The sequence below is a fragment of the Mauremys reevesii genome, linkage group 2 (assembly GCF_016161935.1).
Source record: "Mauremys reevesii isolate NIE-2019 linkage group 2, ASM1616193v1, whole genome shotgun sequence".
Lineage (NCBI taxonomy): Eukaryota > Metazoa > Chordata > Testudines > Geoemydidae > Mauremys > Mauremys reevesii.
In genome coordinates this window covers 4,514,479-4,542,158 of record NC_052624.1, presented here as the reverse complement: position 1 = coordinate 4,542,158, position 27,680 = coordinate 4,514,479, and the positions used below count along the sequence as shown (strand labels likewise).

Below are 27,680 nucleotides of genomic sequence, written 5' to 3'. Positions count from 1 at the left end.
TCCCCCGCCTTCCAGCACCATCTGAGGGAGCTGCTGCTGCAGCACCCGCCCAGCCCTGTCTCCAGCCCGCCCAAAATGGCGCCCGAGCAGAGCGACGCGCTCCCGAGCCCGCCCACACGCAACTCTCCCGCCCACGCCCAGGCGGCGGCCGGAAATACCCTCGCCGGCTTCCGCCCCGCCGCCGCCCTCAGTGAAAATGGCGCCCGTGGCGTGTTTCCCCTCCCCTCCCCCGCCACGGGCAGCCAATGGGCGCTGCGGAGGGGCGTCGCGGGGGCAGTGACGCGATCGGCCCGCGCCGCTCACCCGCGCTCTCTCTCTCTGCCCGGGTGCGGGCGGCCGAGCTCAGCCTGGCGGGGCGGTGAGTGGCTCCGGCCGGGCCCTGGGCCGCGGGGCCCCGCCTCCCTGGCGCGGGGGGCGGGGCGGCCGGGCCGGGCCGGTCACGGCACCGGGAAGGGGGTGGTCCCCCCCCCGGACCGGCCTGGATCCGGCTCCCGCCGCGCGTGGGGCTGTTCCGGCTCCCGGCCGGGGGAGGGTGTATCCGGGGCAGAGAAATCGGGGGCCGGGCTGTGGCCGAGCCGAGGGAGGCGGTTCCCTCCCCGCGCGCTCCGCCCGGTGGGAGCGGGAGGCCGTTCAGCGCCCCGCGTGGGGCACAGCCCTGCGCCCGCCCTGTGTGCCGCGTCCTGGGCCTCCCCCTGGTGCCATTCACCTGCCCCGGCTCCCTCCCCGGTGGGGCCTGTCTTGTCCTCTCGGGCTGTGTCTACACGACTGACTCTCCCTAGCGAAGCGGTGTCACTCCGGGGCGCGATCCGTGCCGGGAAAAGCCCCGAGGGTGGACACCCGTTATACGGGGTAAAGCAGAGTTCCGCCCCTAGAGCTGTGTCTAACTTGTGAGTAAATCACATCTTGGTCTTCCTAGGCTGGCAAAGTGCCCCAGTGTAGCTGTGGCCTCGGTATGAAACTTATCAGTAGGAGCCAGGAAGTGGGCGATCCGGTTCAGAGGGGGCCGTCAGAACTGGGCCTGGTGTGAGCCCCCATGTGCTGTTGCTGCCCCAGAGGAGCTGGCCTGTGCGTCAGGGGAGAAGAGGGCTGTTCTCAGTGATTTCACAACTGGCTTCAGCAGGACTAGTAGCCAGTTCCCAGAAGTACCACCGGGGTTTTGTGCCTGCAATGTGCATGTGACAAAATACGGTACTTAAATGAGCATGCTCCGAGCCAAGCCATGGAGCAGTAATGTGGCAGTGCCTAGGTATTGCAGTGACTGATAGGAAGTAGATACACTCCTATGATGGATGTCAGTGGTCGCCAATGGGAGTTAATACCAACCTTAGATTTTTCATTGTAACTTCTAATGGGAACTTTTAAATTTTCATGGGTTTTATTCCCCCAATTGCTCTCAATTTAGAATAAGTTATTGATAAAGTGCCTAAGACTTAGACTGACTTGTGGATAAATGAGTGAAAATGAAAGGAAGTGTTTCTTGCATTCGCATACCTTAATGATGCTATATAAATACCATGAATGAATGTAAAACAAACAGGGCTGAAATTCATTGACAGTTCCCAGCACGAGACTACACTTTATCTTCTAGAGCAGTTGATGTCCCTAAGGCCTTGTCTACACTTGCGGCAGCGTGTGAGGTAGACGTAGCTACGTGTCATAGTGAAAAACAGGCTGCCTCCCCACGGTGGTGTGTAGCTACACATGGCTGCGAAAGGCTTTGGTAGAGGGGAGGCAGCAGGGAAAGGCTCTGGCAGCAAGGATGCTGCACTGCTAAAAATAGCAGAGTAGAAGTGGGAGACGCTGCTTGGGTGTATAGAGAGCTATGTAGGGTACATACCCTAAGGTTCTGGCATGTCTGTACTCTACTTACCTAAGCAGTGCCTCACTGTCTACACTGCTGTTTCTACCCATACTAGCGGGGTATGTAGTATGTCTACACTACACACCACTACAAATGTAGTCATAGCCTATGTGACACATGATTTTCGGTTGCTACCGGCCTGGGCTAGATTCAAACCAGGCTATTGGTGGAAAACTCTGTGCCCTAGAGTCATCCAGTTCCCTCTTCTTTTTTAACTTTTAAATATACTTTTGTTAAAGTGTTTTGTTTTTTCCTTTTGTAGGGCCTCTGAAATGTGGAGTTGACCCCAGTTCAGTTTCGTCCCCCTCCTCTTCCCTCCCAAGAGATCTAGCTGTGTCATGGCAGCCAGACTGGTGCAGCGCTGTTGTCGGCGGCTCTTTGGTGGCACCACCTTCGTGCCCCTGGCAATCCCAGCTTCTCTGTTAGCACCAGCATCCAAGACAGTGATAGCAAGAGCTCTACCTCAGGCAGCTCTCGCTTCATTACACACTTCAAGCCTCCCCAGGCAAACAGACAAACTCTCAGTCAAGGAGCAAGTGTACAGCCGATATCCGGAGCACAGAGAGATTGATGAACTCATTGAAGCAGCTTCTAGCCCTGAAGATCTCTTGCACGTGGCTGAACATCACTCTCTAAATGGGAACCAGGCCTCCGCAGTGGTCATCCAACTCTCCCGACTCGTGGCAGAGAAAAAACTAGAAACGGAGAGCATCTTGCAGGACTGTCGCTTCCAGCAAGTGCTCAACGTTCTGAATAGCCAGGTACGTTCCCATGATGCTGCGGGTGGGCGCTCTCAGAGGGAGGAGAAGCGTAGAAAGTGCCCTTTGCCTGGTGCTTTTAACCACACTTGATGAGACATAATTTCCCAAAGATCCCTAGCTGGTGGCCTGTGCAGAGTTGGCTGGTCACATGATGTTGGTTCTCCTAACTTCCATCTGTGAGAGACAGAGCACATGGAAGGGAGAGAGAGAGTGACCGACTGCTTTCAGAAAAGGCAGAATACATATTGCACTAGAAACAACTAAAAATGCAGCATTACTTAGATATTCTATTTCTGGGTGTTCAAAGGCTGTAGTGGCTGTGGGTGCTATGCGTCCCAGTGGTTGGGCACAGGCAGGAATTGGGGTGATAGCCGAGCAGACACTACATTGCCTTACCAATCTGCAGTCTCTCTATTGAGATCCTGCTGTTTCCTCCCCTATTGGTGACACGAGGCGATGGTGCTTCAGACAGCCCTGCTAAATTCTGTTGTCTTCACAAGGGCTGTAGTGAACAGCAGCACAAGGATTAATAAAGTTTGAATTGGACGGATCAGTGCCAGCAGCAGCGTTGTACCCATGTTAAGAACTTTAGTTTCCCCCTTTGGGCACTTCAGTGAATCCACATCCAGCTCTCAACAGCCACATGGAGCCCTGGATGAGCCCAATGAAATCTCAGTAAAATGATAGGATAGCTAAACAAGAGTAAGATTGGGTTTCACACCTTACATTATGTTCTCCACTACCTAGTCTTAAACTACAGCAGCCTTGTCAAATTCAGTACTGTCCTTGTCCGTGCTCAGTACTGGCCCAGCTGGCTGCCACAGCAACATCTGTAGTTCATGGGCCCCGTGTCTCTATTACTGGACCCTGGGGATAAAAGAATGCTACAGACACCTGGTATAGATCAGTAGAAATACTAAAGCATCTCGCCCTAAGAGCATTCCTACACGGGAATGTTAAATTGGATTAGTTTGTTGGTGCACTTAGATCTGGAGAAGGGTAAACAGTGGGGTGGCAAAATTTGCAGACGATACAAAACTACTCAAGATAGTTAAGTTCCAAGCAGACTGCGAAGAGCTACGAAAGGATCTCACAAAACTGGGTGACTGAGCAACAAAACGGCAGATGAAATTCAATGTTGATAATTGCAAAGTAATGCACATTTGGAAAACATACTCCCAACTATACATATAAAATGATGGGGTCTAAATTAGCTGTTACCACTCAAGAAAGAGATCTTGGAGTCATTCTGGATAGTTCTCTGAAAACATCCACTCAATGTGCAGTGGCAGTCAAAAAAGTGAAGAGAATGTTGGGAATCATTAAGAAAGGGAGAGATAATAAGACAGAAAATACCATATTGCCTCTATATAAATCCATGGTACACCCACATCCTGTATACTGCATGCAGATGTGGTCGCCCCATCTCAAAAAAGATATATTGGAATTGGAAAAGGTTCAGAAAGGAGCAACAGAAATGATTAGGGCTATGGAATTGCTGCCATATGAGGAGAGATTAATAAGACTGGGACTTTTCAGCTTGGAAAAGAGATGACTATGGGGGGATATAATAGAGGTCTATAAAATCATGACTGGTGTGGAGAAAGTAAATATGGAAGTGATATTTACTCTCTCTCATAATACAAGAACTCAGGGTCACCAAATCAAATTAATAGGCAGCAGGTTAAAAACAAACAAAAGGAAGAATTTTTTCACCAAACGCACAGTCAACCAGTGGAACTCCTTGTTGTGAAGGCCAAGACCATAACAGGGTTAAAAAAAGAGCTAGATAAGTTCATGGAGGATAGGTCCATCAGTGGCTATTAGCGAGGACAGGCAGGGATGGTGTCCCTAGCCTCTGTTTGCCAGAAGCTGGGAATGGACGACGGGGTTGGATCACGTGATGATGATCTGTTCTGTTCATTTTTTCTGGGGCACCTGGCACTGGCCACTGTCGGAAGACAGGATACTGGGCTGGATGGACCTTTGGTCTGACCTAGTATGGCCATTATGTAAATTAACTGAGTGGCATTCACATTACTTTGTTATGCCACACAGCTCTATGCTACCCACTACTGGTATCAAAAAGTGCCACACCTGCATTTGACAAAAATGTGCCCGCATTAAATGAGGGTCTGGTCGAGATGACCATGGAGCAATGGAAGGCACGCAGACAGATCCACAGGCAGGCTAATCCAGGTGTGAAGCAGTGCACTGTGGGGTGGCAGTGGGAGGATTGCCTGCACCGGAATAGTTAAGAATTTGTCCACATGAACCTTAAAGCAAATAAACTCACTGCAGTGAGGAGTTAACTTCTCTTCCAAAGAGGATTAATTGCTCCCAACTATGATACTAAATAACTTGATTAAAAAAAAAGGTTGAGTGTGGGCACAAGACACTCTAATGCAACCAAACTAAAGTGAAGCTGATGTAAGACCCCATGTAGACAAGCCCTGAGCTATCAAAAGACAGGCAGGATTGGACCAGGCCAGCAGTTGGACAGAAGTCTCTCAATGGAATTCGGTATCAAGGTGCTGCAAGAAAGGGGGTTGGTGATTTGTAATGAAAGGCTGAATGGGGCACGAGACTGAGAGTGGGAATACTGAGATTCTGTTCCTGGCTTGCCAATGACCTGTGTGATCTTTGGTAGGTCATGAGCTGTTTCTTCAGCTGCCTAATGGGTGATACTTGTTTACAGAACCTTTGCAAACCACTCTGAGATCTCTAAGAATTCCTATTCTACAGTTGTGATCATTACCCTGAGTCATTGAGGCAGTGTCAAAGGGTGGCTCTGAGAGGCTGCTGTGCTACTAAAAAACGCCCAGTTTCTGACAAGTCGTAAGACTGAAGTCTTGATTATTACAATGTCTGTGGTACCATTTACCAGAGCACTGGTAGAGCACCCTGGCCAAATTCTATCCGAGTCATTACATTCTACTTCCCTTGATTCCGCTTCAAGCTGAGAAGTGATTCTTCCCTTTCCTTAAACTGTTTTGTACTGTTGATAAATAGCTGTCATGTTCCACCCCAGAGGTGGCTGCAATTTGGTGATATTTCCTTTGTTTTCCGCACAACCCATGGGGATTCTTCAGCATGAAAGGTGCTTTAGAATCTAGAGTATCATCCGTGGAACTTTGGGCTTCTGATTTTTTTTTCCAGCTGCCCATTGGCAGTTCCAGTGAGAAAAGCTAATTTGACCCCACGGCCCAGCAGTGATAGCCCTATGCTGCCCTGTAGGTGACCTAGGTCATTGGAACGTGCACATATAGTCAAGATCTGGAAGCATAAGAATGATGGCCTGTCAGCCGCTTCATCATCAGTTTCTCTTTGGAGAAGAACTGCAAGTGCCCTGTGCCTTTGGAATCATGAGGCAGTTGTGGAATGTACACGGGCAGGGGGTGGGGGAGTTTGGTCTGAACACAGAGGAAAAAGAGAGAGAAATGTTGACTGACCCTAAAGGCGATGAAAGCTCAGCCCTGGGAAAACTAGAGCACCACTGCTATCTCCAGACCAGGGCTGGACATAGCAGCTGCTCGTGCTGCTGGGAAACCCGCAGGCTGTAGCTGAAGTTAAAGGGGCAGTGAATGTGGAGTGTAGACACGAGAGCACTAAAACCACTCTTTGGGGGAGGTGCCTTCCTCCGGAGCGTCTGGCATTTGCCAATGCTGGATGATTGATTCCATCCGATAAATCCTCTAGTGTCTCACTCCACTTCTCGCTCTGTTACAGCCTCCTTTGTACCTAACAATATTCCCATATTTCCTCTTTGCTGCCTAGCTTTCCCGGGTCTGGAATAGCTCTTTGTTGCCCCTCTTGAAGAGCCTCTACCTTCTGGGGCTGGAGAGGCATAAGAGAGAGGTGAGATCGGTGAAGCAGGAGGTGCGCTGGCGGTTGAGACGCTTGAACTTCAGGCAGATTGCTTCCCTGGCAGAGTACTTGGCAACCAGCGAGCAGGCAGAGGATCAGAGTGAGCTGCTGAGTGACGTGGTGAAGCACCTGGAGCTGCGCTGGACGGAGATTGGGGACACGAGAGCTGTGGTGGCACTGATGGTGAAGGTTGGGCACCTCTCTCAGACCCTGATGGACCGGCTGGAGGACAAGGTATAGGCAGCAGCTCAGACATGCTAAGAGTCTCCTGCAGCGTGGATTGATTTAAATAAATCCTTTTAAATCTCCAATTTTCATCATGATTTAAATCAGCAATTTTAATTGTGCTTTCCTTTTGTACTTTCCTAGTTATTTTCATTGGCTAGTAGTCATTGAAACATGTTGATTTGCAACTAAATACGACCTCTACACCAAATTTGGTGCTTCTTTTTGTTAACCAGGAGGATAAACTGTATCTATACACAGATATTGAACCAGATACAGCTTAATTTACGTGTATTTAGATTCTTAATTTTTACATTTATTACATGAGAATGATGCATTTCTCACTTCCTAGACGGTTCATTTTTTACTTGTAGTTTGTGTCAAGCTTTATTTGGATGGAAAGTCAAATTTAATTGCAAATGCACAAAAACGGAACTTTACATGTTTTATTTAAATAAACTACCTTAAATGTGCAGGATACATAAGGAAAAAGTTTAGCAAAATTAGGGCTGTCAAGTGATTTAAAAAATCTACTCACAAATAAGCCCTTGTAGGCATTTATACAGCAAGTCAGGCATCCGTGGCAGCGTGTTCCCTCAGGGGCCTCATAGGTCTTTTCTGATGTGGAATGGTTTCCCACCACCATCCCCATAATGATTTCTTTTTAAAGCAGTGATCCTGAATATGACAAGCCAAACGAACCACCCATCTGGTCTGAGGTTAAGGAGAGAACTGTTGTGGTTTACTTTACTGAAATGACTCCATAGTGAGAGACTGTAGAGAGCCTGCCTCACCCCCAGGGCCAGGCTCCACTGAGATCTGAGCACAGAGTTGTAGAATCTGCTCATTGTGGTGGCAGGCTGCCTTGAGACTCCCCTCTTTAAGTCATGACAGATGGGGAGAAAAGGAATGTTCCCTTTCCATTCTGCTCTCCTTCCAGTTCAGCCTGGTTCTGAATCGGATGGCTTGTGAATCACAGCTCTGCAGGCCTGTGTCCGCAGATTAGCTCATTGCTCCGATGCTTACTAGATGTCCTTCAGGCACGTGATCTGGGCTGGGGAAACGCTCCCCAGGTTGAAACCACCAATGAGGTCTCTAGGTTGTTTGACCGCAGCTATGTCAAATTCAGTACTCACCTTCTCCATGGTGGGTACTGGCCCAAAGAGCTGCCACAGAAACATCTGTAGTTCATGGGCCCCACGTCTCTCTCTTTCTGGACCCTGGGGATAAATATTTGCTACAGACACTGTTACATGCTAATAAAAATACCACAGTTTAGACTGGTTGGGTTGGGATCTTGCCATATAGCAAATTAAACACACCGGGGTAAGGTTAGTAATAAGTGAGATTCCAAGGGAAACACCGGGAAATGGTGTTAGTGATTCAGTAGAGGGAACTCTTTCTCCTGTGTCAGTATTCGCTTTGCTGGTGCATTGGTTTAGATGCTCAGATCCCATGGGACTGAGCCCGGCATCAACCCTTAAAGTGCTGTTGTCTTTTGGATGAAATGTTAACAGATGCTGAGAGTTTAAAGCCGGAAGAAACCATTCAATCATCTAGTCTCCTCTCCTGCACAGGAAAGGTCTTTTAAAAAAAAAAAAAAAGGCTCCAGAGGCAATCCAAGTAACTACAGGCCCGTAAACCTAACCTCAGTACCAGGCAAATTGATTGAAACTGAATTAAAGAACAGAACTATCAGACATGATTTGTTGATAGAGATAGATGAACTTGATTTGTTGGGAAGGAGTCAAAATGGCTTTTGTAAGGGGAAATCATGCCTCACCAATCTATTAGAATTGTTTGAGGGGGTTCAACAAACAGAGACGAGGGTGATCCAGTGGATATAGAGTACTTAGACTTTTAGAGGTCCCACAAGGTCCCTCACCAAAGGCTCTTAAGTAAGCTAAGTAGTCCTGGGACAAGAGGGAAGTCCTCAGTAACTGGTTAAAAGACAGAAAACAAAGGGTAGAAATAAATGGTCAGGCTCCCCCAGGGATTAGCCAAGATGGTCAGGGATGCAACCCTGTGCCCTGGTGTCCCTAAGCCTCTGACTGATGCTGGGACTGGGCAACAGGACGGATCGTTAGATGATTGCCTTGTTCTGGTCATTCCCTCTGAAGCATCGGGCATTGGCCACTGTCGGAAGAGAGGATACAAGGCTAAATGAACCATTTGCAGTATGGCTGTTCTTAAATTTCACCCGGTTACTCCTGTATTGAGTCCATACTGGCCACTTGTGGTTGTAATAGGTCCCATAGTATTTTTTGCAATAGTAATCAGTGTAGCACTGATACCCTGACCGCATTCAGTCAGAAGTAATTAAATTCTGCCTCCTTTAATTCTCCCCTCTGGATACAATGGTTTTCACATCATACCTCATATTGTTTATTACTGTGATCTGCTATGTTCTTCTCCAGAGGTGGCTGCATTTCAGTGCTGGACGATCTTTGAGAGGCTGTTTTGTAAGATACTTTGAAATGTGCCAGATATGTAAGTGATTCATCGTGTAAATAGCTTTATCCCACCTTTACTCTCTGTGCTTAATGTCTGTTGGCAGGCTTTGGAATTAGCCGAGCAATTCACTGCTGAGGACATTCGGAAAGTGGCGTTAGCTTTAGCGCTCCAGAACCGGCGCTGTGTCCCCCTGCTCCGGGCCATTTCCTACCATCTGGTTCAGAAGCACTTTACCCTCAGCACTAGCGTTCTGGTGGACTTGGCCTTTGCATATGGTAAGTGAGTCCAGCCATCCCCTGAACTGCTCAGTCAAGTATCCCACCAGCAGAGTCCAGTGCAGCACAGTCTTTGCGTTGAACGAGGTCTTTAGCGCATCACTATCATAGCGATGCCGTCCTGGCTGAGAATTCTAAGCTCATACATTCGAATACAAATAACTTTACCCACTGGGTTGAAACCTCTCTTGACCCAGCTTTGGGGAGGTAACGGTTGAGTTATTTGGTACCTCTAATACACACCCGCAATGGAATTGATTTTGTCAGTTACAACGTAGCCCTTACCAGCACACTCAGCTTTTGCATTCTGTTCTATTTAGTTTCTTAAGCTCATCACCCTCGTATCAGAGCACCTTCCAATAGTGCATTAAGTGTCACCATCCACACCTACCACAGACTTCGAGCAACAGAGGCTTTCGTAGAAAACTACTTAAACCCACCCCGTTTGAAAGAGGCCTCTGAGCACACAGTAGGGAGCCAGAAATTCCCAAATTCTAATCCCAGCTCTGCAGCAGATTCCCTCTGTCACCAAAGGCAAGTCATTTAACCTATGTGCCTCCGTTTCCCCACCCGCAAAAGGTGTAAGCCTTACTATCTGCCTGTTTCAACAGGTCAGAAGTGCTGTGGTTGTGGGATTGGCAACGAACTGGATTGCCCAGATGGAGTTAGGCGTAAAGGGGTGATGTCACAAAATTATTTGATCTCTCCCCATTGGAGTCTTAGTTCAGGAATAGTTGTAAAGTGATACTGTTTTATCCAGTGGCTAATATACTACATAGTACAGTAGGTCTCCGCCTGTGCTCTTGGATATGGCGGGCCAATGTATTTCAGTCTTAACTTGCATATCTCTGTTTGCAAGCTACAGAGTCGATCAGAGTTTTCTGATCCGTCACAATAATGGCCCTATTCATAGCTTGCTTACGTATAAACACCATTAATTTGAGCAGAAAGTAACACGCCCATTGATATAATAATGGGTGTCTTAGTTCTCTGGCCTCTGCTTGCTGGCTAATGGTTTCTGCAGACATTTTGCCTCTCGTCCTCTGCAGGACATCACAAACGCTGCTTTCGTGTTGGTAACAGTCCAGACAAATGGGCAGCGTATCCTTCTACCGGGTAAAACTGTGACACGAGCCCCTCTATAAACAGGCTGGTTCCAGCTGAGCAGCCACTTCGTTGTCTGACTTGCACATGACCAACTGGCTGAACTAGGGCAACCTAGATGGGGCGGTTATACTCTAAAAAGCGACAGTAGAAATGGCATTCGGAGCATTCCCTGCTTCTCTCAGTGCGTCTGGACTAGATCATCTCGCCTATAATTTGGGTGACGAACCATTGGAACAAACTATCAAGGGATGTGGTGGAGTCTCCATCTCTTGATGTCTTCAGATCTACACTGGATGCATTTCTGGAAGATGCTTTCGTCCAACACAAGTTCTTGGGCTCAGTACAGGGGGAGTGGGTTGAAATTCTCTGGCCTGTGTTATACTGGAGGTCAGACTGGGTGATTGATTAGTCTCTTCTGGCCTTAACATCTGTGAGGAATTGAACAAATACGATACCTACAGTCATGGAGTCGTACTGGGCTCTTGCTGGTTCGTACATTGGCACGGAAATCTGCCATTAGAATGTAGTTAGATAACGGTTCTGTTGGCGTGAGCCAGAAGAGAGTCCTGCTCACCCTCCCAGAGCTGCGGTGGTTCTGCAGAGATAACAGATGTAGCTTAGGTACAACTCAAACTCCTGGAGCAGATCGGTTCAGTAATTAGGTACCAGTTTGCCACCCTGACCATAACTGAACTTAAGTTCTTTTCCAAACTTTTTAACTTGGCAGGATTCAGTATCACTCTGATGGACTTTCACAGGTTTTTCTTCTCCCCTCCCTGTCTTCTGGAGAGCTCTCCTGGCCCATCTGACACTGTTTCACTTCCCCTGGTATTGTCTGTTTCTGGGGATTTTTGCCCACAACACTCCTCACCCATGATGATGGTTCTTTAGCTCCCTGTTTTCTGTAGCATCCATCACCCGAAGTCCTGATTTTGTTTTCAGATATGGCTTAGTGTTAACTTCAAGCTTCCAGCCAATTTATTCCTCAGCCAAGGAATTCCTTTGTGTGTTGAAGAAAGCTGTTTGGATTTAATGAAGAATTTAAAATGAGTATTGTCCCTCAGTGCAGAACTGTAGGGACATTCACCCACCGGCATGGGACTATCTGGAGCTCTGCATTCTGAAATGGTGCATGTGGATTTGTTTATATGATTAGGAAGGCAAAGGAACATGCTGGCACTTTGGTCTCAAATTATTTTCATCTTGCAGACACTTGAACTACATTGATAACAGACTTGGGGAAATAGACTAGTATCTCCATTATGCAGCTGGTGCAGCTGAGGCCCCAGGAGGTTAAGTGACGTGCCAGAGAGGGAATCCAAGAGAGCTGAGCTAACAACTGCAACGTTCCTGCTTCCTGGGCCTTGTCTCCACGCTTCTTGAAATAAATATATGGAGCTTATACCTATCTCATAGAACTGGAAGGGACCCTGAAAGGTCATCGAGTCCAGCCCCCTGCCTTCACTAGCAGGACCAAGTACTGATTTTGCCCCAGATCCCTAAATGGGCCCCTCAAGGATTGAACTCACCACCCTGGGTTTAGCAGGCCCATGCTCAAACCGCTGAACTATCCCTCCCCACTGTCCCTCTTCCCACTAGTACTTTGATTTGATTACACCAACATCAGTGTAACAGTGCTGCTTGATCCTTTCCAACACAAGGGCCCCATGCGCCTCTCTGGGGCTGTCTGTCTGACTCTCCCCTTGGAAGTTTCACCTGGTGGGCTGGCTCAGCATTCATGTGGATATCATGAGTACTTCTACGGGATTTATGCTGCCCCTGGGTATTTGTTAATGAGCCTACAGTCAGGCTAGCATCAGGTGTGAAGCACTCTGCAGCCTTGTCAAATGCGGTGCGCTCTTCCTCAGTGATGGGTACTGACCCAAATAGCTGCCACAGAAGCGCCTGTAATTCCTGCCACGTCTGTCTGGAGATGGGGGATAAAAATCTTCTACAGACACCCAGCACAGGCCAGCATCATTAGTCCCCATCCCGTCTCAGCCCCGCCTGGTGATCAAGAGAGGCTGATGGGCTTGGGGCAGAGGCCTGGCCTGGTTCTCTGTAGTTGCAGCTAAGATCTGATTTAGAGATGGGGAGGGCACAGCATTCACACAGAGCCTCTTCCCCTCCAGGAATACGGCTTGATGCTTTTGCTCGTTTTCCCCCTGTGCCTTACCCCCCAGACGTCCTGCTCCCCCCTTGCACTGCTCCCACTAGTGCTTCGGAGCTCCTGGCTGACTCCTCCTCAGCAGCTGCTGATTTCTTCTGCCTCTTTAAGGAAAGCTGAATTTCCACCAGACCCAGGTCTTCCAGAAGATGGCGTCAGACCTGCACGCCCATGTGCCCAAGATGGCTCATGGCGACGTGGGGCGCTGCATCAAGTCCTTCGCTTACCTCAAGTGGCTCAACCTGCCCCTCTTCGAGGCCTTCGCTCAGGTGAGGAGACAAGTGGGGAAGGAAAGGGGGAAACAGCCATTGTTGGGCCCCTCTGCCTCAGTTTCCCCAGCTGTAAGGTAGGTTAACGATGCTGAGATGTATTTGTAAAGTCTGTGCACTGTGGTACCAAGCTGATGCCTTGCTCAGTGGTAGCGCACGCAGTTCTTTGACTTGGCTAAGTGCAAGACAGCAGGTGTCAGTAAAAATGGCTTAAATGTCTCGCCTATGCTGGAGGTCACAGTGTGGGGCACATCATAGCTGGCTCGCTGCAGACGGCTGCCTGGTGTGGCAGCAGCTAACGCTGAGGGGATCATTGAGGGGAGCCCCGGACTGCTCGGCAACTAACCCCAGCTCAGCCCCGATTAACCTGTCTGTGCCTCCGTTTCCTCACCTGAGGTATTCTGCCTATCTCGGTTTATGCTTACACCCCCGTATCTTTGTGCTCCTTCAGTATAGTGCTGGAGGCTAATACAAAGTCCTTGACAGGTCGCTAGGGGCCATTTGGCTTATTTCCGCCCTGCGTCAGCGGGGCAGCGCTGTCCGTGGGTTGGATGTTGTAAGCGTCAGTGTCAGTGTTTGCTTTGGAGCCGTTCGGGTTTACACTTACCGCTTTCCCTCTCTGCTTTCCAGTATACCCTGGACAATGCCGACAGATTCACCGTGCTGCAGCTGTGCAGCGTCATCCTGTCTTTCGCCCGCCTGAACTTCCAGCCCAGCCACAGCGAGAACTTCTATAACATGGTAACATATCTCGCGTCCCCCATCACGCCCTCAGGCTACATCAGAACCGGGCCAGGTCTGCCAGGCTGCAGCTCCCCTGAAGACATCTGAGATTGCAGACTTAGGGGTGTCCAGAAGATCTCCAGCTCTGACTTCTGTAGGAAACAGGACAGCCATGCCATAGCCCCGCAGTCACACACCCATCTCCCAGAACACAGTCTGTCCAAACCCGGGGGGCACCGCAGGTCATCTTGAGTACATGCTCACGTTTGCTCAGTGAAGGCCTGGGATCTGAGCTCTTGCCAACAGGAAGCAGGGCATCCCCGCAGGGCCCCGGCACGTGCTCCGTCCTGCTGCGTATGTCAGAGTGCCAGGCTCAGTGTTTTCAGCCAAGCATTGACTTGGAGGCCCCACGCTATGGATGATGTGATAGGGTAAAACAATCCTCAGGAAAGGGTTACGGGCAAACCTGCCTGTCATAGGACTGGGCCAGGGATTTAAAGGAAGGGTGCGTCTGTCTGGGGACAGAGAGAGGCAAGGAAAAAGCCCCCACCACCACCCCCGAAAGATTCTCCCTTCCCTTAAGTCGCCTGCTGAGACGTGACAGGCAGGTAGGCTGTAACCCGCTCCTGGCTACGTCATCCTGACGCAGGTGCCTGGGAGGGAGAGTGGCTCTCCTTGCTGCCTGTACCGGTGACCAGTGTATGTAATAAACCCAGAGGCAATAGGCGCATAATCACTTAATGCAATGGGACTATGACAGCCCTCCAGAGGTGCACATCTGGGCTGTGGGGACTGGAGCTTTTAGTGTCTTACTGCCCTCCCCTGTAGTGAGAGGAAAGACCAGGCCCCAGTGCCTGTGCGCTCACCTGCGGGTCTCTGGCATGCCGTGATTCGCCTGCTACGCCTGCCTGTGCCCTTCAGAGCTGGGACAGGTGCACACCTCAAGCCAGGCAGCACGGTGCCTGCAATTCATTTGCTAGGTAGGCATGGATGATCCTAGGAGCATTCTGAGCAAGAGCTAATCTAACCCCGAGCTAATCAAACTCCACTCTCTGGCCAGTCTAACCCCGAGCTAATCAAACTCCGCTCTCTGGCCAGTCTAACCCCGAGCTAATCTAACCCAGCTCTCTGGCCAGTCTAACCCCGAGCTAATCAAACTCCGCTCTCTGGCCAGTCTAACCCCGAGCTAATCAAACTCCCCTCTCTGGCCAGTCTAACCCCGAGCTAATCAAACTCCGCTCTCTGGCCAGTCTAACCCCGAGCTAATCAAACTCCGCTCTCTGGCTAATCTAACCCAGCTCCCAGGTGCACCATGAGAGCAGGTTACACACAGGCAGAAGTATAGGTTTTAGGCCACGTGTTCTCTACCTGTTCCCACAGAGCAGGCAGGAGCTCAGCTACCTCTTAGTCCCATCACCTCTGCAGCAAACGGCCTGATGTGTAGCTCCTCACCCCAGGGAGTGCAGTGCTGAGGTGACTCTGCTGGGTTTTGAACCGGAGGCTTCAGAGAGTCTTGGCATTTCTGACCTAATGCTTAGATCATTAAGCCACCCGGTAGCAAAGCTGCTGCCTCAACACAGCCCCTCCTGGCTGGATGTGGCATTGCAGCACCTTCGCCTCAGTTTCCCCCACTGTCCTTTGGCCTGCTCTGCCCACAGGCTTAACTGTCTCTGTACCATCTGCTGAGCTGTCAGATACCAAAGTGATCTCTTCCCTGGAGTCTGAGGTCCGTAGTTCCAGGAGTCCTCCTCTGGTCTGTTCCGCTCCCCCACTCTCTTCCATATTCACTTACCAGCCTCTGGGGCCCCTGCTTGGTCTCCATGGGGTCACTCACCCTTATGGGGTCTCTCTCCAGGGCAAGGGGGAGGCACAGTGGCAGGGCAGTACCCGGGGCAGCTTGCCTTGCCACCCCATGCCTGTTGTGTGCATTGATCGAGGGCCCTGGTCTGCAGGGTTGTCACGGACACCAGAATTAGAAGGCCTCTCTAAAGAGGCGGTTTGTTAAGCCATAAACTACCAACTTTGGCTTATTAAAAAGACATTAAGGTCTGTTATAACGAGGATGCTGACCACCAAAGGCAGGACAAGACGTAAATGGACTTAATCTGCAACAAGGCAGATACGTTCTCGCTCTAAGGATAGTTAAGCTCTGGAGTACCTTCCAAGGGAGGTTGTGGAATCCCTGTCAGTAGAGGTTTGGAGAACAGGCTGGACGAATGCCTGTCAGGATGGTCTAGGTTGACTTGGTCCTGCCTCAGTGCAGAGGGCTGAACTAAATGACCTCTTGAGGTCCCTCCCAGCCCTTCATTTCTGGGAGTCTATGAAAGCCTCTGCCTACAAAACCTCAGTATAATGGTAAGAAGCCCTGCTGCTTGCTGCGAACCCAGAGGGACATCCTGCCAGCACACAGTGATCCAGATGTTCTCAGGATAATGATGCTTGGCACTCCACTGTGGCCAGGGAGGGCACGCAAGGCTTCTCATCCCGTTCATTCCTGGGCGAAGGCCGTGTTCTTCACACGTGTGGCTTTGAAGCATCCCACAGCCCTTGGTTCTGTCTGGCCAACAAAAAATGGATCTCCGGTTGTAGCGCATTTGTGGCCCTTCAGAGAGCAGCAAGCGTACAATGAGTGGTGTGTGCTGCCTCGGTAGTAGCAACCCTACAATAACAAACCCTAGAGAGCATGTACCATGCAGAGAGAGTCTTGCTGGGCAGCCCACGTCCACATTTCCAAAGAACCAAAATGAGAAAAATCCCTTGACTGCAAATACCCCCTCTGCTGGGAGAAGCGTTTCTCTAGCTACGATGTCTCTCACTAGCTGTGCTCAGGCCAAGCCACCCAGGTATCGGTCCAGTGGCCTCTGAATTCCTGGCAGAGCTAGAAAGACCCAGCCCAGGAAACCCCTCTGACAGCTTGTGACTTTCCTTCCCCAGGTCCACGAGAAGCTTGGTGACCAACTGGGCAGCCTGGACCCGCACCTGCTGACAGACCTGGTGTGGTCACTGTGCGTGCTGCAGCAGGCGAAGACTCCCTACCTGCAAAGCGTGCTGGCCCCACCGTTCTATAGCCAGCTTCTAGGTAAATGTAGATGTGTCTTGGACGTGGGGTGTGCCTGCATCTGCCAGTGGGGACTGGAGGGCGGGGGGTTAAGACATAGGGGAACCTGAGAGCTCAAGGGATCGGGAATGGGAATATTGCACTTTTGTCCTCCAGGTTGTCAGTTCCTGCTGGCCCAGGTGACGGTCATTGCCCATCCCATGATGGGTGGGATGAATGTAGTCTCAGTTCCATTGCCAACAGAGGTCATGTCAGAAATCCACCACCAGATGGCCCTGTTGTAACAGGCTCAGCAGAGAGGTGAAGGATTGAATGAGGGATGGAATCTCAGTCTCCCCTCCCCACAGGCTGGGCTGCATATGGGGAGCAGGCCTCGCTGCTGCCTGTTCTAACCCCCAGGACAGGCTGGAAGAGAGTCCTGGGGATTCCACTTCTTTGGGAAGCACATCAAAGCGCTGATGGCTCCTGCACAGCAATAATTCAGCAGCCAGGCTGTGGCGAACCCAGCAGCACTAGCTCCTAATCTCTGCTGGGCATTCGCGGTTGGGTCTGTGGGTGTGACAGGGAGCGGGGTGGAAGTGAGTGTGATGCTCATGAAAATGAAGTGCCAATAGCACTGGCTTGAGTGTGTCCTCCCCAGAGTGTTCTGCCAGGGGGCATCCCTGATGATCTACAGCCCTGGGCTACTCCAGTTCTGGCCCCACATCGTCCTTCTGGTGCCCTGTAACTGCCCCCCTTGCTGGCCCAGCCCTGGGCATGCTTTCCTGATGTGGGTAACTCTTCACCAAGGCGTGGTTGGATGCCACCAGCTGTGGATTTTGGACTTGTCCTGGACGCTGGAGTCTGAGCACAGCTCTAGAATGTGGAACGGCTAGTTTGCTGCTCTGTCCTGCACTCACCCACCCATTCCCGCTGAATCCTAAAGTCTGGGAAGGACGTATGCGAACAGCAGCTGTCAGGTCCACCCAAGAACTCTGCAGCTTCCCCTCCCCCGGCAGCCATGTCAAATTCAGTGCTTGTCTTCTCCGTGGTGGGCACTGGCCCAGCCGGCTGCCACAGCAACACCTGTCGTTCATGGACCCCACGTCCCGCTCATTGGACCCTGGGGATAAAATCATGCTACAGACACCCAGCCTCTGAGGTTTGCAAAGCTGCAAAGCTTTGTTCTGCCGGCTCAGCAATCTGAAAGGCCCTGAGCCCCTCTCAGCATGAGTACACCACAGAGGGGATTGGCAGCGGCCTCTAGTTAGAACAGCCACTTCCGGAGTCTGCCACAGGGGGCGTCTGTCTAGCAGGGTGACGTCCTTTGAGTGGTGCTGCCCAGGGGGGTTCCCATGTGGTGCTGGCTCTGCTGCTAGGGATGACGTGACACACTGGGCACGCTCCCTCTTGGAGTAACTATGGCCGGGTACGCTTGGGTCTGTGTGCTCAGGTCTCTGTAGCACAGAGCTTCTCCTGACGTGGGGACTCACGGGGCAGTGATAACACTTGTGCCATACCAGTGCCATTGAATCACATCTGGGCACGGGGATCTTACCCCACATGCCTCAAGGACCCTGTGCCAGGCAGAGTGCATGTCCCTTCCTCGCGCTCCAGGGGGTTCTCTCTCAAAGCCCGTCTCACAGGCTTGGTGCTGTCAAAGCTGCAACTGCCTAGTCACTGGCAATCGGGCACTAGGTGCAGCGGGGGGTAGGTGCCCCCCTGCAAGGTACTGAGCGTTCGTTGCAGTCAGTGGGGGGGTGGAGGTTGTTCGGCACCTGTTCTAATCATTCTGGCAGGACATAGCGCTGGATGGGACCTGCTGGGTCACCGAATGTGGTCCCTGCTGTCGCAGGCAAGTCCCAGCGTATAATCCCACTCGTCACTGTGGGCCCTGCAGGGTCGGGTTCCGAGTGGCAGATGTGGGGCTAGGCCCACCAGCCCTGACTCCTGCTACGAAGTGGACCGAGTTGAACTTTTAGGAGATCTGAGTGGCTGAGCCCTCGGTCCAGGCCCCTCCCCTGGGCTGGGTCTCCATTGCTGCCCTTCTCACCCAACAGATGACCAGACGCCCAGAGGACAGAACTACAGGCTCAAACTGATGCATATCAACGCCGCCGCCAGGCTGGAGTGCCCAGGCTACCAGGGGCCCTTCCTTCCTCCAGAGGCCCTGAGTGCCCCGGAGCCGCCAGGGGGCAGGAAGGTCACTCCGCTACAGAGCAGCCTGCAGGAGGTGCTGAACGGGGTGGCCAAAGACGAGGTTAACAGGCGGTTCAACGTACACACCATTTATGGCTGGCAGCTCGGTGAGTGTGTTCTTGGGACCCGAGCCCAAGGCTGCAGTGACGTCAGTGCTAATGAACTGGGCAGCCGCTGCGTTGTCCAGAGGGCACATGGCGTGTAAACTCCCCCCCTGACATTCACCCACTGCGTGGCAGTCCTGATGCAGCCCCCCCATTAGCCCACTGATCCATCACCTGCTAGTGCACCTCCCTCCCGACGTGGGCATCAGTGTGAGGTGCCCCCTCGCCCTGCCAGTGCACCTCCCTCCGGACCCCCAGCACACTCTGCTATTCCAGTCCTGAGCAGAGACAGCTAATGGTGCCAGACGGTTTTGGCTTTGTGATGGGTACTAAGATGAGGCCCTCAGTGCATGTGACCTTTCTACCCCCTGGCTACAGGGGTGACAGGCTCTGTCCTGCCGTGCTCCCCAGCTCCATGGCTCTGGATCACTGGTGGTTTAACAGTGGGTGGAACATGCTGCGTCTCAGCCATGTGCCTGACTGTCTCGGGGAAGCAACAAGGCAGATGGAAAATTGTCTCCCCTCTGGGTCGGCCAGACCAGTCCCTACGTCCCAGCCCGCAGAGCTGCTCGGCAGGAAACACCCCATCCTCCCGTACCACTGTGTGAACAGCAGCTGTCAGGTCCACCCAAGAACTCTGCAGCTTCCCCTCCCCCTGCAGCCATGTCAAATTCAGTGCTTGTCTTCTCCATGGTGGGCACTGGCCCAGCCGGCTGCCACAGCAACACCTGTAGTTCATGGGCCCCATGTCCCGCTCATTGGACCCTGGGGATAAAATCATGCTACAGACACCTGCCGTGAGCTAGGAGAGGGGCTGCTGGGTGTGGCTGCAGCTCCCCACCGTCCACACAGAGCATAAGACACAGTGGAATGGCCCTGCTGGACCCACTGCCGTTGGCTAGCAAATCAAAGCCAGAATGTAGCTCTGTCCAGGGTAGGTTGGTAGCCGGGCAGGTGCTCGGTGACGGGCTGTACCCATGGCTGGCCAGTTAGTGTCACCCTCTCACTGGTGAGCCGATGGGCCTAGGCAAGGCTTTGCACGTTGTGCATCGTCAGATCTCCCTGGGGATGTGACTCGATGCTAATCAGGAGCCTGCCAGGCCTCAGGAGTCCCTGTGGTTTCCCCTCTCTCCTGTGTAGACGCCGAGATGATGCTGAACAGCGATAATCAGCCTCTCCCCATAAAGGACTTTGCTGCCCCCCACCTGCTCCAGTCAGAAGGGACAAAACCCCCACCCCGCGGCACCAGGAGGTGAGTGCCTAGCCACAGCAGAGATCAGGCCCTGCTGCTGCCATGTAGGCCAGGATGAAGGGGTCTAAGCCCGCCCCAGCCCTGTGGGAGTGAGGGGGGAAGGCTGCTGTGTGTGTGCGCGCTCAGGATGAGGTGAGATGTTTCTCACCTTGCCGTCGTGAAAGCAAAACAGGTGCATTGACTCCCTTGCAGCTCATGGCACAGACTCACTGCCAGCAGTGGCTGCATCGTGACCACTGAAACTCGGGCAAAGGGAGATGGGCGCTGTGAGCAGAGTCTGGGGCAGCCACAGACTCTGGGGAATGGGAACATCAGAGCTGCTGGTGCAGAAGGTGCCTTCCTCAAGCTGCCTGGCTCCTCTGAGTACCCTCCACACACACCTCTCCCTCCTCCCTAGAAGTCCCCACAGACACACAGGATACAGGCCAATCGGGATAACCAGCATCTTCATCTCAAAGTTCCCTTACCCAGCCACTGGGAAAGAAGTTCAGCTGGGGATCGTGGGGGGACCCATAGCCCTTTCCCCGGCTCAGGCTGGAATGAGTGTGCCCCCAGCTCATGTCCATGCTCAGCCCCAGCAGCTGTGAGCGGAACCACTAGCCTCCCTTGTTAGGGAAAGCGGGGGGGCGATGTAGAGGGCGGGGGCTGTATGGGAAGGTGCTGATGCTAATCGGGCAGGGCAGGCTCCCTAGCATCAAGGCCCCTTTCTTTCTCCTTATTAACCTGCTTGGGCCTGCAAGGTTTAGCGCCCCAGGGCTCGGCAAGAGCATGGAGGCTGAGGCGAAGGTCCGAAGCACTGCTCCAGGCAGTAGTGGCTGGCTCGATCTGCGTCCAGTGCCACGTGGAGCCGTGTCCACCTCAGTCTGCCGCTGTAACTGGCCCCTCAACAGAGCCCATGGGGACTAAACTGCCCTCTCACATCGTTGCTGGACTTATTCTGTGGTTAAATTACTCTAGCCCAGGGGCTGGCAGCCTTTCAGCAGTGCTGTGCTGAGTCTTCATTCAGTCACTCTAATGTAAGGTTCCGCGTGCCAGTCAGACATTTTAACATTCTTAGAAGGTCTCTTTCTCTAAGTCTATAATATAGAACTAAACTATTGTCGTATGTAAAGTAAATAAGGTTTTTAAAATGTTTAGGAAGCTTCATTTAAAATTAAATAAAATGCTGAGCCCCCCCAGACCATTGGCCAGGACCCGGGCAGTGTGAGTGCCACTGAAAATCAGCTCGCGTGCCGCCTTCGGCACCCGTGCCATAGGTTGCCTACCCCTGCTCTAGCACCTTTCTCCAGCGTTCATATTCACACACACATCAAACAAATCACAGGGCTGAGTCATCTCCTGGGCCTAGTGCTTGTGGCTATAAATGCTCAGACAAGGGCCCTCTGATCTCCTGCACTAATCCTGAACTAATCTCTCCGACCCTGACCCCTGCCATTGCTGCTCCTGACCCCAAACATGCAGCCCTGCACAACTGTGCTGCTCCTGTTACTGTCCTCTGAAGCGTTAGGTATTGGTGACCGCTGCACGCAGGATAATGGACACCAGTCGCTGGGCCGGGGCTCTGATCCAGCATGCCAGCGCTTGTGCCCTGTCCGAGCCAGAGCAGTCCGCAGTCACAGCTGGTTAGAGTGGCTCCTCTTAGCGCTGCCAAGTGCTTGTTCCTTTGGAGCTTTGGCAGCCGCTCAGAGCCAGAGCCAGCGAAGTGTCCTGCCCGCTGAGCCCAGGGTACACAGCGCTCTAGATTGTGAGAGATTTGAGCTTGCGCCCGCTCCTGAGTCATTCAACCCCATTCCCTCTGTGTGCGTCTCTCTCGCAGGATCGCTTTCCTGAGGTGGGAGTTCCCAAACTTCAGCAGCAGAAGCAAGGACCTGCTGGGCCGCTTCGCCATGGCCCGACGACATGTGCAAGCCGCCGGGTTCTTGATCGTGGATGTGAGTAGCCAGCGAGGGCCGATGCCTTCTCCCCCGGCTCCCAATACCAGAGTGAATGGGGGCTCGACCTCCGTTACCCGACAGCTGTCAGACAGCACAGCATGCATCTTAGTGGTGTACGGTAGCCAGGAGCCCTTCCAGTCTCCCTCTCCCCTGGGGAGGAATGTGGCCTCGTTCCGTGATCCAGATTCATTGCACGAGTTACCTGAAAGACAGCAGCCGAAACCATCACTGGGCCTGAGGGACTGATCTGAAGGGGGACTAGGAGCTGGATAGACAAGAGACCTGGCCTCAGAGCTGACTACGGGGACAGAGGTTGACAGAATGAGCGCGAAGGGGTGGGATTATTTAGGTTGGTGCAGGAGAGGGGGTCAGTCTAATGCAGGAAGATGAGATGAAGGCCAGAACTTCCTGCCAGGGAGATCTGGGGACTAGTTTTCCCAGGCAGACGGGGAGGAGCCGCAAACTGGAGTAGCCAGAGCCCAGTGACCGGGCTGTAGGGAGTCATCCTGCACGTGGTGACTAAGGAAGGGGCTATATGGCCTAGGTCTCTTCCTGGAAGTGATATTAAAGCGGACCCCAGATCAGCAGTAGGGGCCAACGTCCAAAGGGGAGCAGCCCTGCTGTTTGTGCTGCACGTCTGGGGAGATGTGACCTTACCTAGCTCCCTCTAACACTTTGTCTTGGCCAGTTGTTATCAAATGTCCAGTTTAAGGGGCCTTTTCCCAGGAAGTGCTGAGCACCCACCCTTGAAGAATGAAGTCTCTGCAGGGGGTCTCCAGTTGGGCACCCAAAACTCACCGTCACTTGAAAGTTACCCCCCCACACGCATGCTTCCAAGCGGTAGTGGATCTTGGGGACCCCCTGTTCTGAGTGGGTTCAAGGAGGTGCTTTGGCTCAGCTTGGGGGCATTTTGACTAGAAGACTCTGCTGCGGAGGTGCTTGCGTGAGGTCCGGTGTGTGTCTCAGGTGCGGGGTGTTCTGCAGCTGTTGCTGTTTGGAGACACTTGCATAGCCATAATCAACAGTGAGGCTGCCTCTGGCCGCAGCAGCTGGGACTCTGTTAATTTCAGGATAGCGAGAGCATACGGAGGAGGGGCAGAGCTCCAAGCATACAGCCTGAAACATAGCCTGTCAAGGCAACTAGAGCGATGGGTGGGGCACCCAGTGTTGTCTCCACCCCTGCGTGCCCAGAGAGATGGTCTGTAGGTCGCCCAGGCTCCGGCCCCCTGGGATCAGCAAACAATCCTCTCGGGGCCACTCATTGTTCTAGACCCCAAAGATGGGGCAGTGGCGGAGACGACAGTGAAGTGAAATGTCAGCCCTGCCTCTTCGTGCCCATCGATCCATCTGGCAGGAGGCCTGCCTGCGGACCAGGGCTGGCAGCACCCCTCTCTGGAGAGGACAGGTGTAAACTTCCCAGCAAAAAGGTCGGAAGCAGAGGGGGGCCGTTGCAAGCCGTGTTCGAATGAGGCTGAATGCTGGGGCGTTGCCTTTTTAACTCTGGCCAGCAGGGGTCGCTGGGCATCAGCCGTGAGCCTGGGCGTGAGGAAGCTGTTAGGGGTTTTGTTTATTGATTGGGCACAGCGGAGGTGCCAGGTGCCTTAGAAATGGGGTCCTGTCCCTGGCTAGAACATCTAGTCTATAAACCGCACTTACCCGAGAGCCCATCAAAGTAGCTGGCCCTTGATCAGCCTTGTCTGGGAGCCAGGAACGCCACAGGCCTAACCCTGGCGCTGACCTCCTCTCCCTCAGTGCTGCTGGGTGAGTCACTGCTTTGGGCCTTGTCTCCGCGGGCAGTGCAGCTGCGCTACTAGTGCAGACATACCGCGCTGCTGTCAGCCATGGCCTGATCCGGGGCGCTGCATCTGCCTCTTACCCCCAGTGGTGGCTGATAACCCCCCAGGAATCAACTCTTCTGCACAGTGGGACTGCTCCTGTCTCCCTGGGCTGTTGTGTGACTTAGCGCAGGGTTTCCCATCCTCCTGTGCTAGCTGAATACAAGGTATTACTGTTTCTGTGAACCAGACATTAGCCTGTTCCCCCTTTCGCCGCAGGCTCGTTTCTGCTCTGGGCCTTCCCCCCGCCCCCACGTTTGTCAAAGTTCCCCAGTTTTCTAGGCACCGCAGCAACACCTGCCTTCGGTGCGACACTTACGCCAAGTGTCTGAGGAGCACAGCGGAACTCCTGCTGTTTCTCCACAGCCTGTTCTGTTCTCGTCCTGCCCACGCGCTGGAGGCCTTTCCAGCTCCTTGCAGCTTCTGGCTCCCCTGAGCTGTATATAGAAGGGGAATCCTACCAAGCAGGAATGTTTTCTCCCGGTGTAAATGACTAGATCCCTTCCCCAGGGATCGCTCTCGTCCCCACACTTCCAGTGCAGCTGGAGGTGAAAGCTGCTGATCCAAAGGCAGAGACGATAGGATTCTGTTTTCTCAATACCTTTCTGCCAAGGTGCCTGTCTGGCCTAGCGCTCGGGTGCTCCTCAGTCATTGTTTATTCTCTCAGCCCCCTTATGGAGACAGCGATTTAAGGCCAGAAGGGACCATACTGATCATTGAGTCTGAGCTGCTGCAGAGCCCAGGCCAGGGAGTCTCGCCCCAGTGGGCAGCTGAGGCACATGGACTAAGGGACTTGCCCAGGGCTCTGGAAAAGTCGGTGGCACAACCAGGAACTGGAGTCCCAGCTCAGTGCCTTTCCCCACTGCTGCTCCAGGGACTGCAATCTGCAGCCCCCACTTGGGAAAGCAGGAGGCGCTGCGGAAGCCGGCGCTCTGAGGCTTGTTAGTAACTGCAGCGATGTTGGCTCAGGAAAGCAAGACACGGCGCTCCCCTCATGCACCCTCCCTGGGCCCACCAGCCACCTTCACTTGCTACTAAAGCCAAGACAATAGACCATATCCCAGAGCAAGCAAGTGCAGAGTCAGCTTCGTTCCAGTTTGTGGCCAATATCAACAGCCTGAGGCAGGACCTGATCTGAAACTAGTGCCAAAATTCCCACTGACTCTAGCTGTGCTGCCGTGGGCCCTGGTTTCCTTGGTAGATCTATAGACCAGTGACTTGCATTCTGCATAGTGTGTGTCATCCCCACCTGGCCTAGCTGCTCCCGGCATTGGCTACACATTCCACCCTCTCCACACGGCTGCACGTTTAAATATCCCTCTCTGCCGAGCATCTCTTCTGTCCTCCTTTCTAAATCCGAGTTTTGTCTGCCCTGGTAGTGGGGAACGGGCCTGTGGGGAAGGGATAAGAAAGTGGGTGGGTGAAGAGACGAAATAGACCATGCAACCTTTGAAATGCTGTGTGTCCAATATGAAATTGAGCAGATCCTAATCCTGTGCTCATTAAAGCTCCCGATTCTTACTGTAGAGTCAGCATCTTAGCTCCTCTGCTTTAGATAGTTACCTCTCTGATGTTAATTGGCTGGGGTATTGTATTCATCGCTACTAGCTGTGTATTGTTGCTGTGCTGCACCCCAGAAGTGGCTGCAGTGATCCCCTATTACCGTTTGCCTATCCATTTAATAATAGTTGGCATTTGGTTGTCGCACTTTGTGCCTCTAAAGAGCTGAAGAGTTATAAAGGCCACCTGCAAAGTTACCGTTTATACAAATGACTTCAGAGCCTTCAACAGACACGACCTTCAATCGTCAGGGTAGGACGCTGCCCCCACCTGGTGTGGAGAGGTATATGAAAGGCTCCAGCGTGTCTGATTTGGCAGAGGCTGGCAGCCCCAGAGGCCCTGCTACCAAACTACTCGTTAATAATAGCAGGCGGCCAGCTGCCAATGAACAGCCTGCTCGCTCTGCACACTTCCCAAGCTTCTCTTGCACCGTTTTGGTGGGGGACCCCAGCAGCAGTAGCGATGCTCCCAGTGACAGTGATACAGTAACACAGAACCTACACAGGGTAGCCAGGAAACGTCACTTTCAATTAGGGTATTTGCCCTGCAGCCCTGACAAATTCAGTACTCACCCCTGCCCTGGTCGGCTGCCACAGCAACATCTGTAGTTCATGGGCCCCACGTCTCTACCACTGGGTGCTGGGGATACAAATACGCTACAGCCGGTGTGGGCTGGGAGACAGTATTGATCTTGCTTTGAAACAAGGAAGTGTTCCTACAGCTGCCAGAACAGGGGTGGCCTGCGTCACGCGGAAGCTGTTACAGCTGTCTGGTGGCCTGCATGAAAGGAGGTTGGGTATCTGAGCCCCTTTCCTAGCAAACCCACGTCCGCATTGTAGAACCTACGCGCGACAGCAGCTCCCTCTGTGGCAGAATTGGCAGAAGGGCCAAGGACTGACTGCAGACTGCTCCCTGCTGGCTGGCCGGAGGCTACCAGTGCAGTACATTCTGCACACATGCACCTGGGTTCTCGTGTCTCCGTCCAGCACTACCCTGATTTTTATTTCTAAGCATTTTTAAAAGTATGTGCTGAAGAGTGTTGCATCCACGGTGAGTGAGTCTAGCTGGTGCAGCTGCCACCCATTGGAGGACTCAGATGTGGGGTCATTAGTCCTCCATGCACTGTCTAGTTACGTGACCGCTGTTGGGATAGGAGATTTTGCAGAGCTGCAGGGTGCTGAGCGCTCTAGATACCGTCCACCATTAGCCCAGGCCAGCCACACACACGCTGGTTCCCATCGGACATTTTGCAGCGCCAGACAGCGAGGTGGCCAGAGAGCTCTCCCTCCCTGGAGTGGGCTGGAGACACTGGCTGATTGTAACTGCCTCTCAAGGCAGGTTAGGTCCTGCTGGAGTCTCCTGCTGAGACTCCCAAGGGCTGTATCTTTGCTCTTGAGGCAGCTAGGGAGGGGGGATCTGTTTTCAAGCTGAGGCTGCCTCCTGTAGCTCCCCCAGTGCTCTGCTAACACCACACTCCCGGAGGAGAGCCAGGCAGTCTCAGGCCAGCGGGTTTGGGTGTCCCAAGGGCCACTGTGCATCCCTGGCAGTGTCTGGAGGATTCTCTGGCAGGCTTGGGGCTGTGACCCCTTAGACACCCCACTGCAGGGACCTCCTCCCTTTTTGGGGCTGGTCAGTATCACCTGGCTGATTGCTGATCAGTCCTGCCACTCTGCACCAGGGCCGAGCAAGCTGGCCCTGAGAGAGATCAGCACGGTCGCCCCAGTGTAAATCCTGACCCCGCTTCCTGCCCTCTTCCGCTGCAGGTTCCCTACTATGAGTTTCTGGAGCTGAAATCGGAGTGGCAGAAGACAGCCTACCTCCAGGACAAAATGAACAAAGCCGTGGGGGCAGAGATGGCTAAGTGACCCTTGAACCCGTCGAACGATGGGCTCTGGTGTTCGCATCCGGCATTGCCTCAGTCGACTGGAGTGCCGCTGCTGCTGCTGTGAATGGGCATTATGCTCCTCGGGGGTGGGGAGGAGGAAGGCAGAGGTGCGGGTAGCGTTGTGTATGTAAATATGTGTTGGAATAAATTCCCTCTTGTACAGGC

The 27,680-nt window shown here is 52.7% G+C and overlaps 1 protein-coding gene and 6 non-coding genes across 10 annotated transcripts; all 7 read left to right on the top strand.

Moving 5' to 3' along the window:
- The first annotated feature begins 226 nt into the window (after positions 1–226).
- Positions 227–27,680, top strand: TBRG4 (transforming growth factor beta regulator 4). 4 transcript variants are annotated; one of them, XM_039524429.1, is made up of 11 exons: positions 227–359; positions 2,131–2,622; positions 6,400–6,723; positions 9,272–9,443; positions 12,829–12,986; positions 13,617–13,727; positions 16,644–16,788; positions 18,807–19,052; positions 20,190–20,301; positions 22,118–22,232; positions 27,394–27,680. In XM_039524429.1, exons 2-11 carry the CDS (start codon positions 2,200–2,202, stop codon positions 27,493–27,495), a joined length of 1,908 nt encoding a protein of 635 aa, XP_039380363.1. In that variant the 5' UTR covers positions 227–359; positions 2,131–2,199; the 3' UTR covers positions 27,496–27,680. The 4 variants fall into 4 exon arrangements, with proteins under 4 accessions (XP_039380363.1, XP_039380361.1, XP_039380362.1 ...); XM_039524427.1 differs by having other exon boundaries at positions 236–358; positions 2,124–2,622; XM_039524428.1 differs by lacking the exon at positions 227–359 and adding an exon at positions 515–887 and having other exon boundaries at positions 2,124–2,622.
- On the top strand, positions 3,381–3,518 carry LOC120399725. The gene has a single exon (XR_005595324.1). It is a non-coding gene; the product is annotated as a small nucleolar RNA SNORA5 (small nucleolar RNA).
- LOC120399724 lies at positions 7,824–7,963 on the top strand. The gene has a single exon (XR_005595323.1). It is a non-coding gene; the product is annotated as a small nucleolar RNA SNORA5 (small nucleolar RNA).
- LOC120399730 lies at positions 12,384–12,513 on the top strand. The gene has a single exon (XR_005595328.1). It is a non-coding gene; the product is annotated as a small nucleolar RNA SNORA5 (small nucleolar RNA).
- LOC120399726 lies at positions 17,761–17,898 on the top strand. Its single transcript, XR_005595325.1, has one exon. It is a non-coding gene; the product is annotated as a small nucleolar RNA SNORA5 (small nucleolar RNA).
- LOC120399723 lies at positions 19,706–19,843 on the top strand. Its single transcript, XR_005595322.1, has one exon. It is a non-coding gene; the product is annotated as a small nucleolar RNA SNORA5 (small nucleolar RNA).
- LOC120399728 lies at positions 26,176–26,298 on the top strand. Its single transcript, XR_005595326.1, has one exon. It is a non-coding gene; the product is annotated as a small nucleolar RNA SNORA5 (small nucleolar RNA).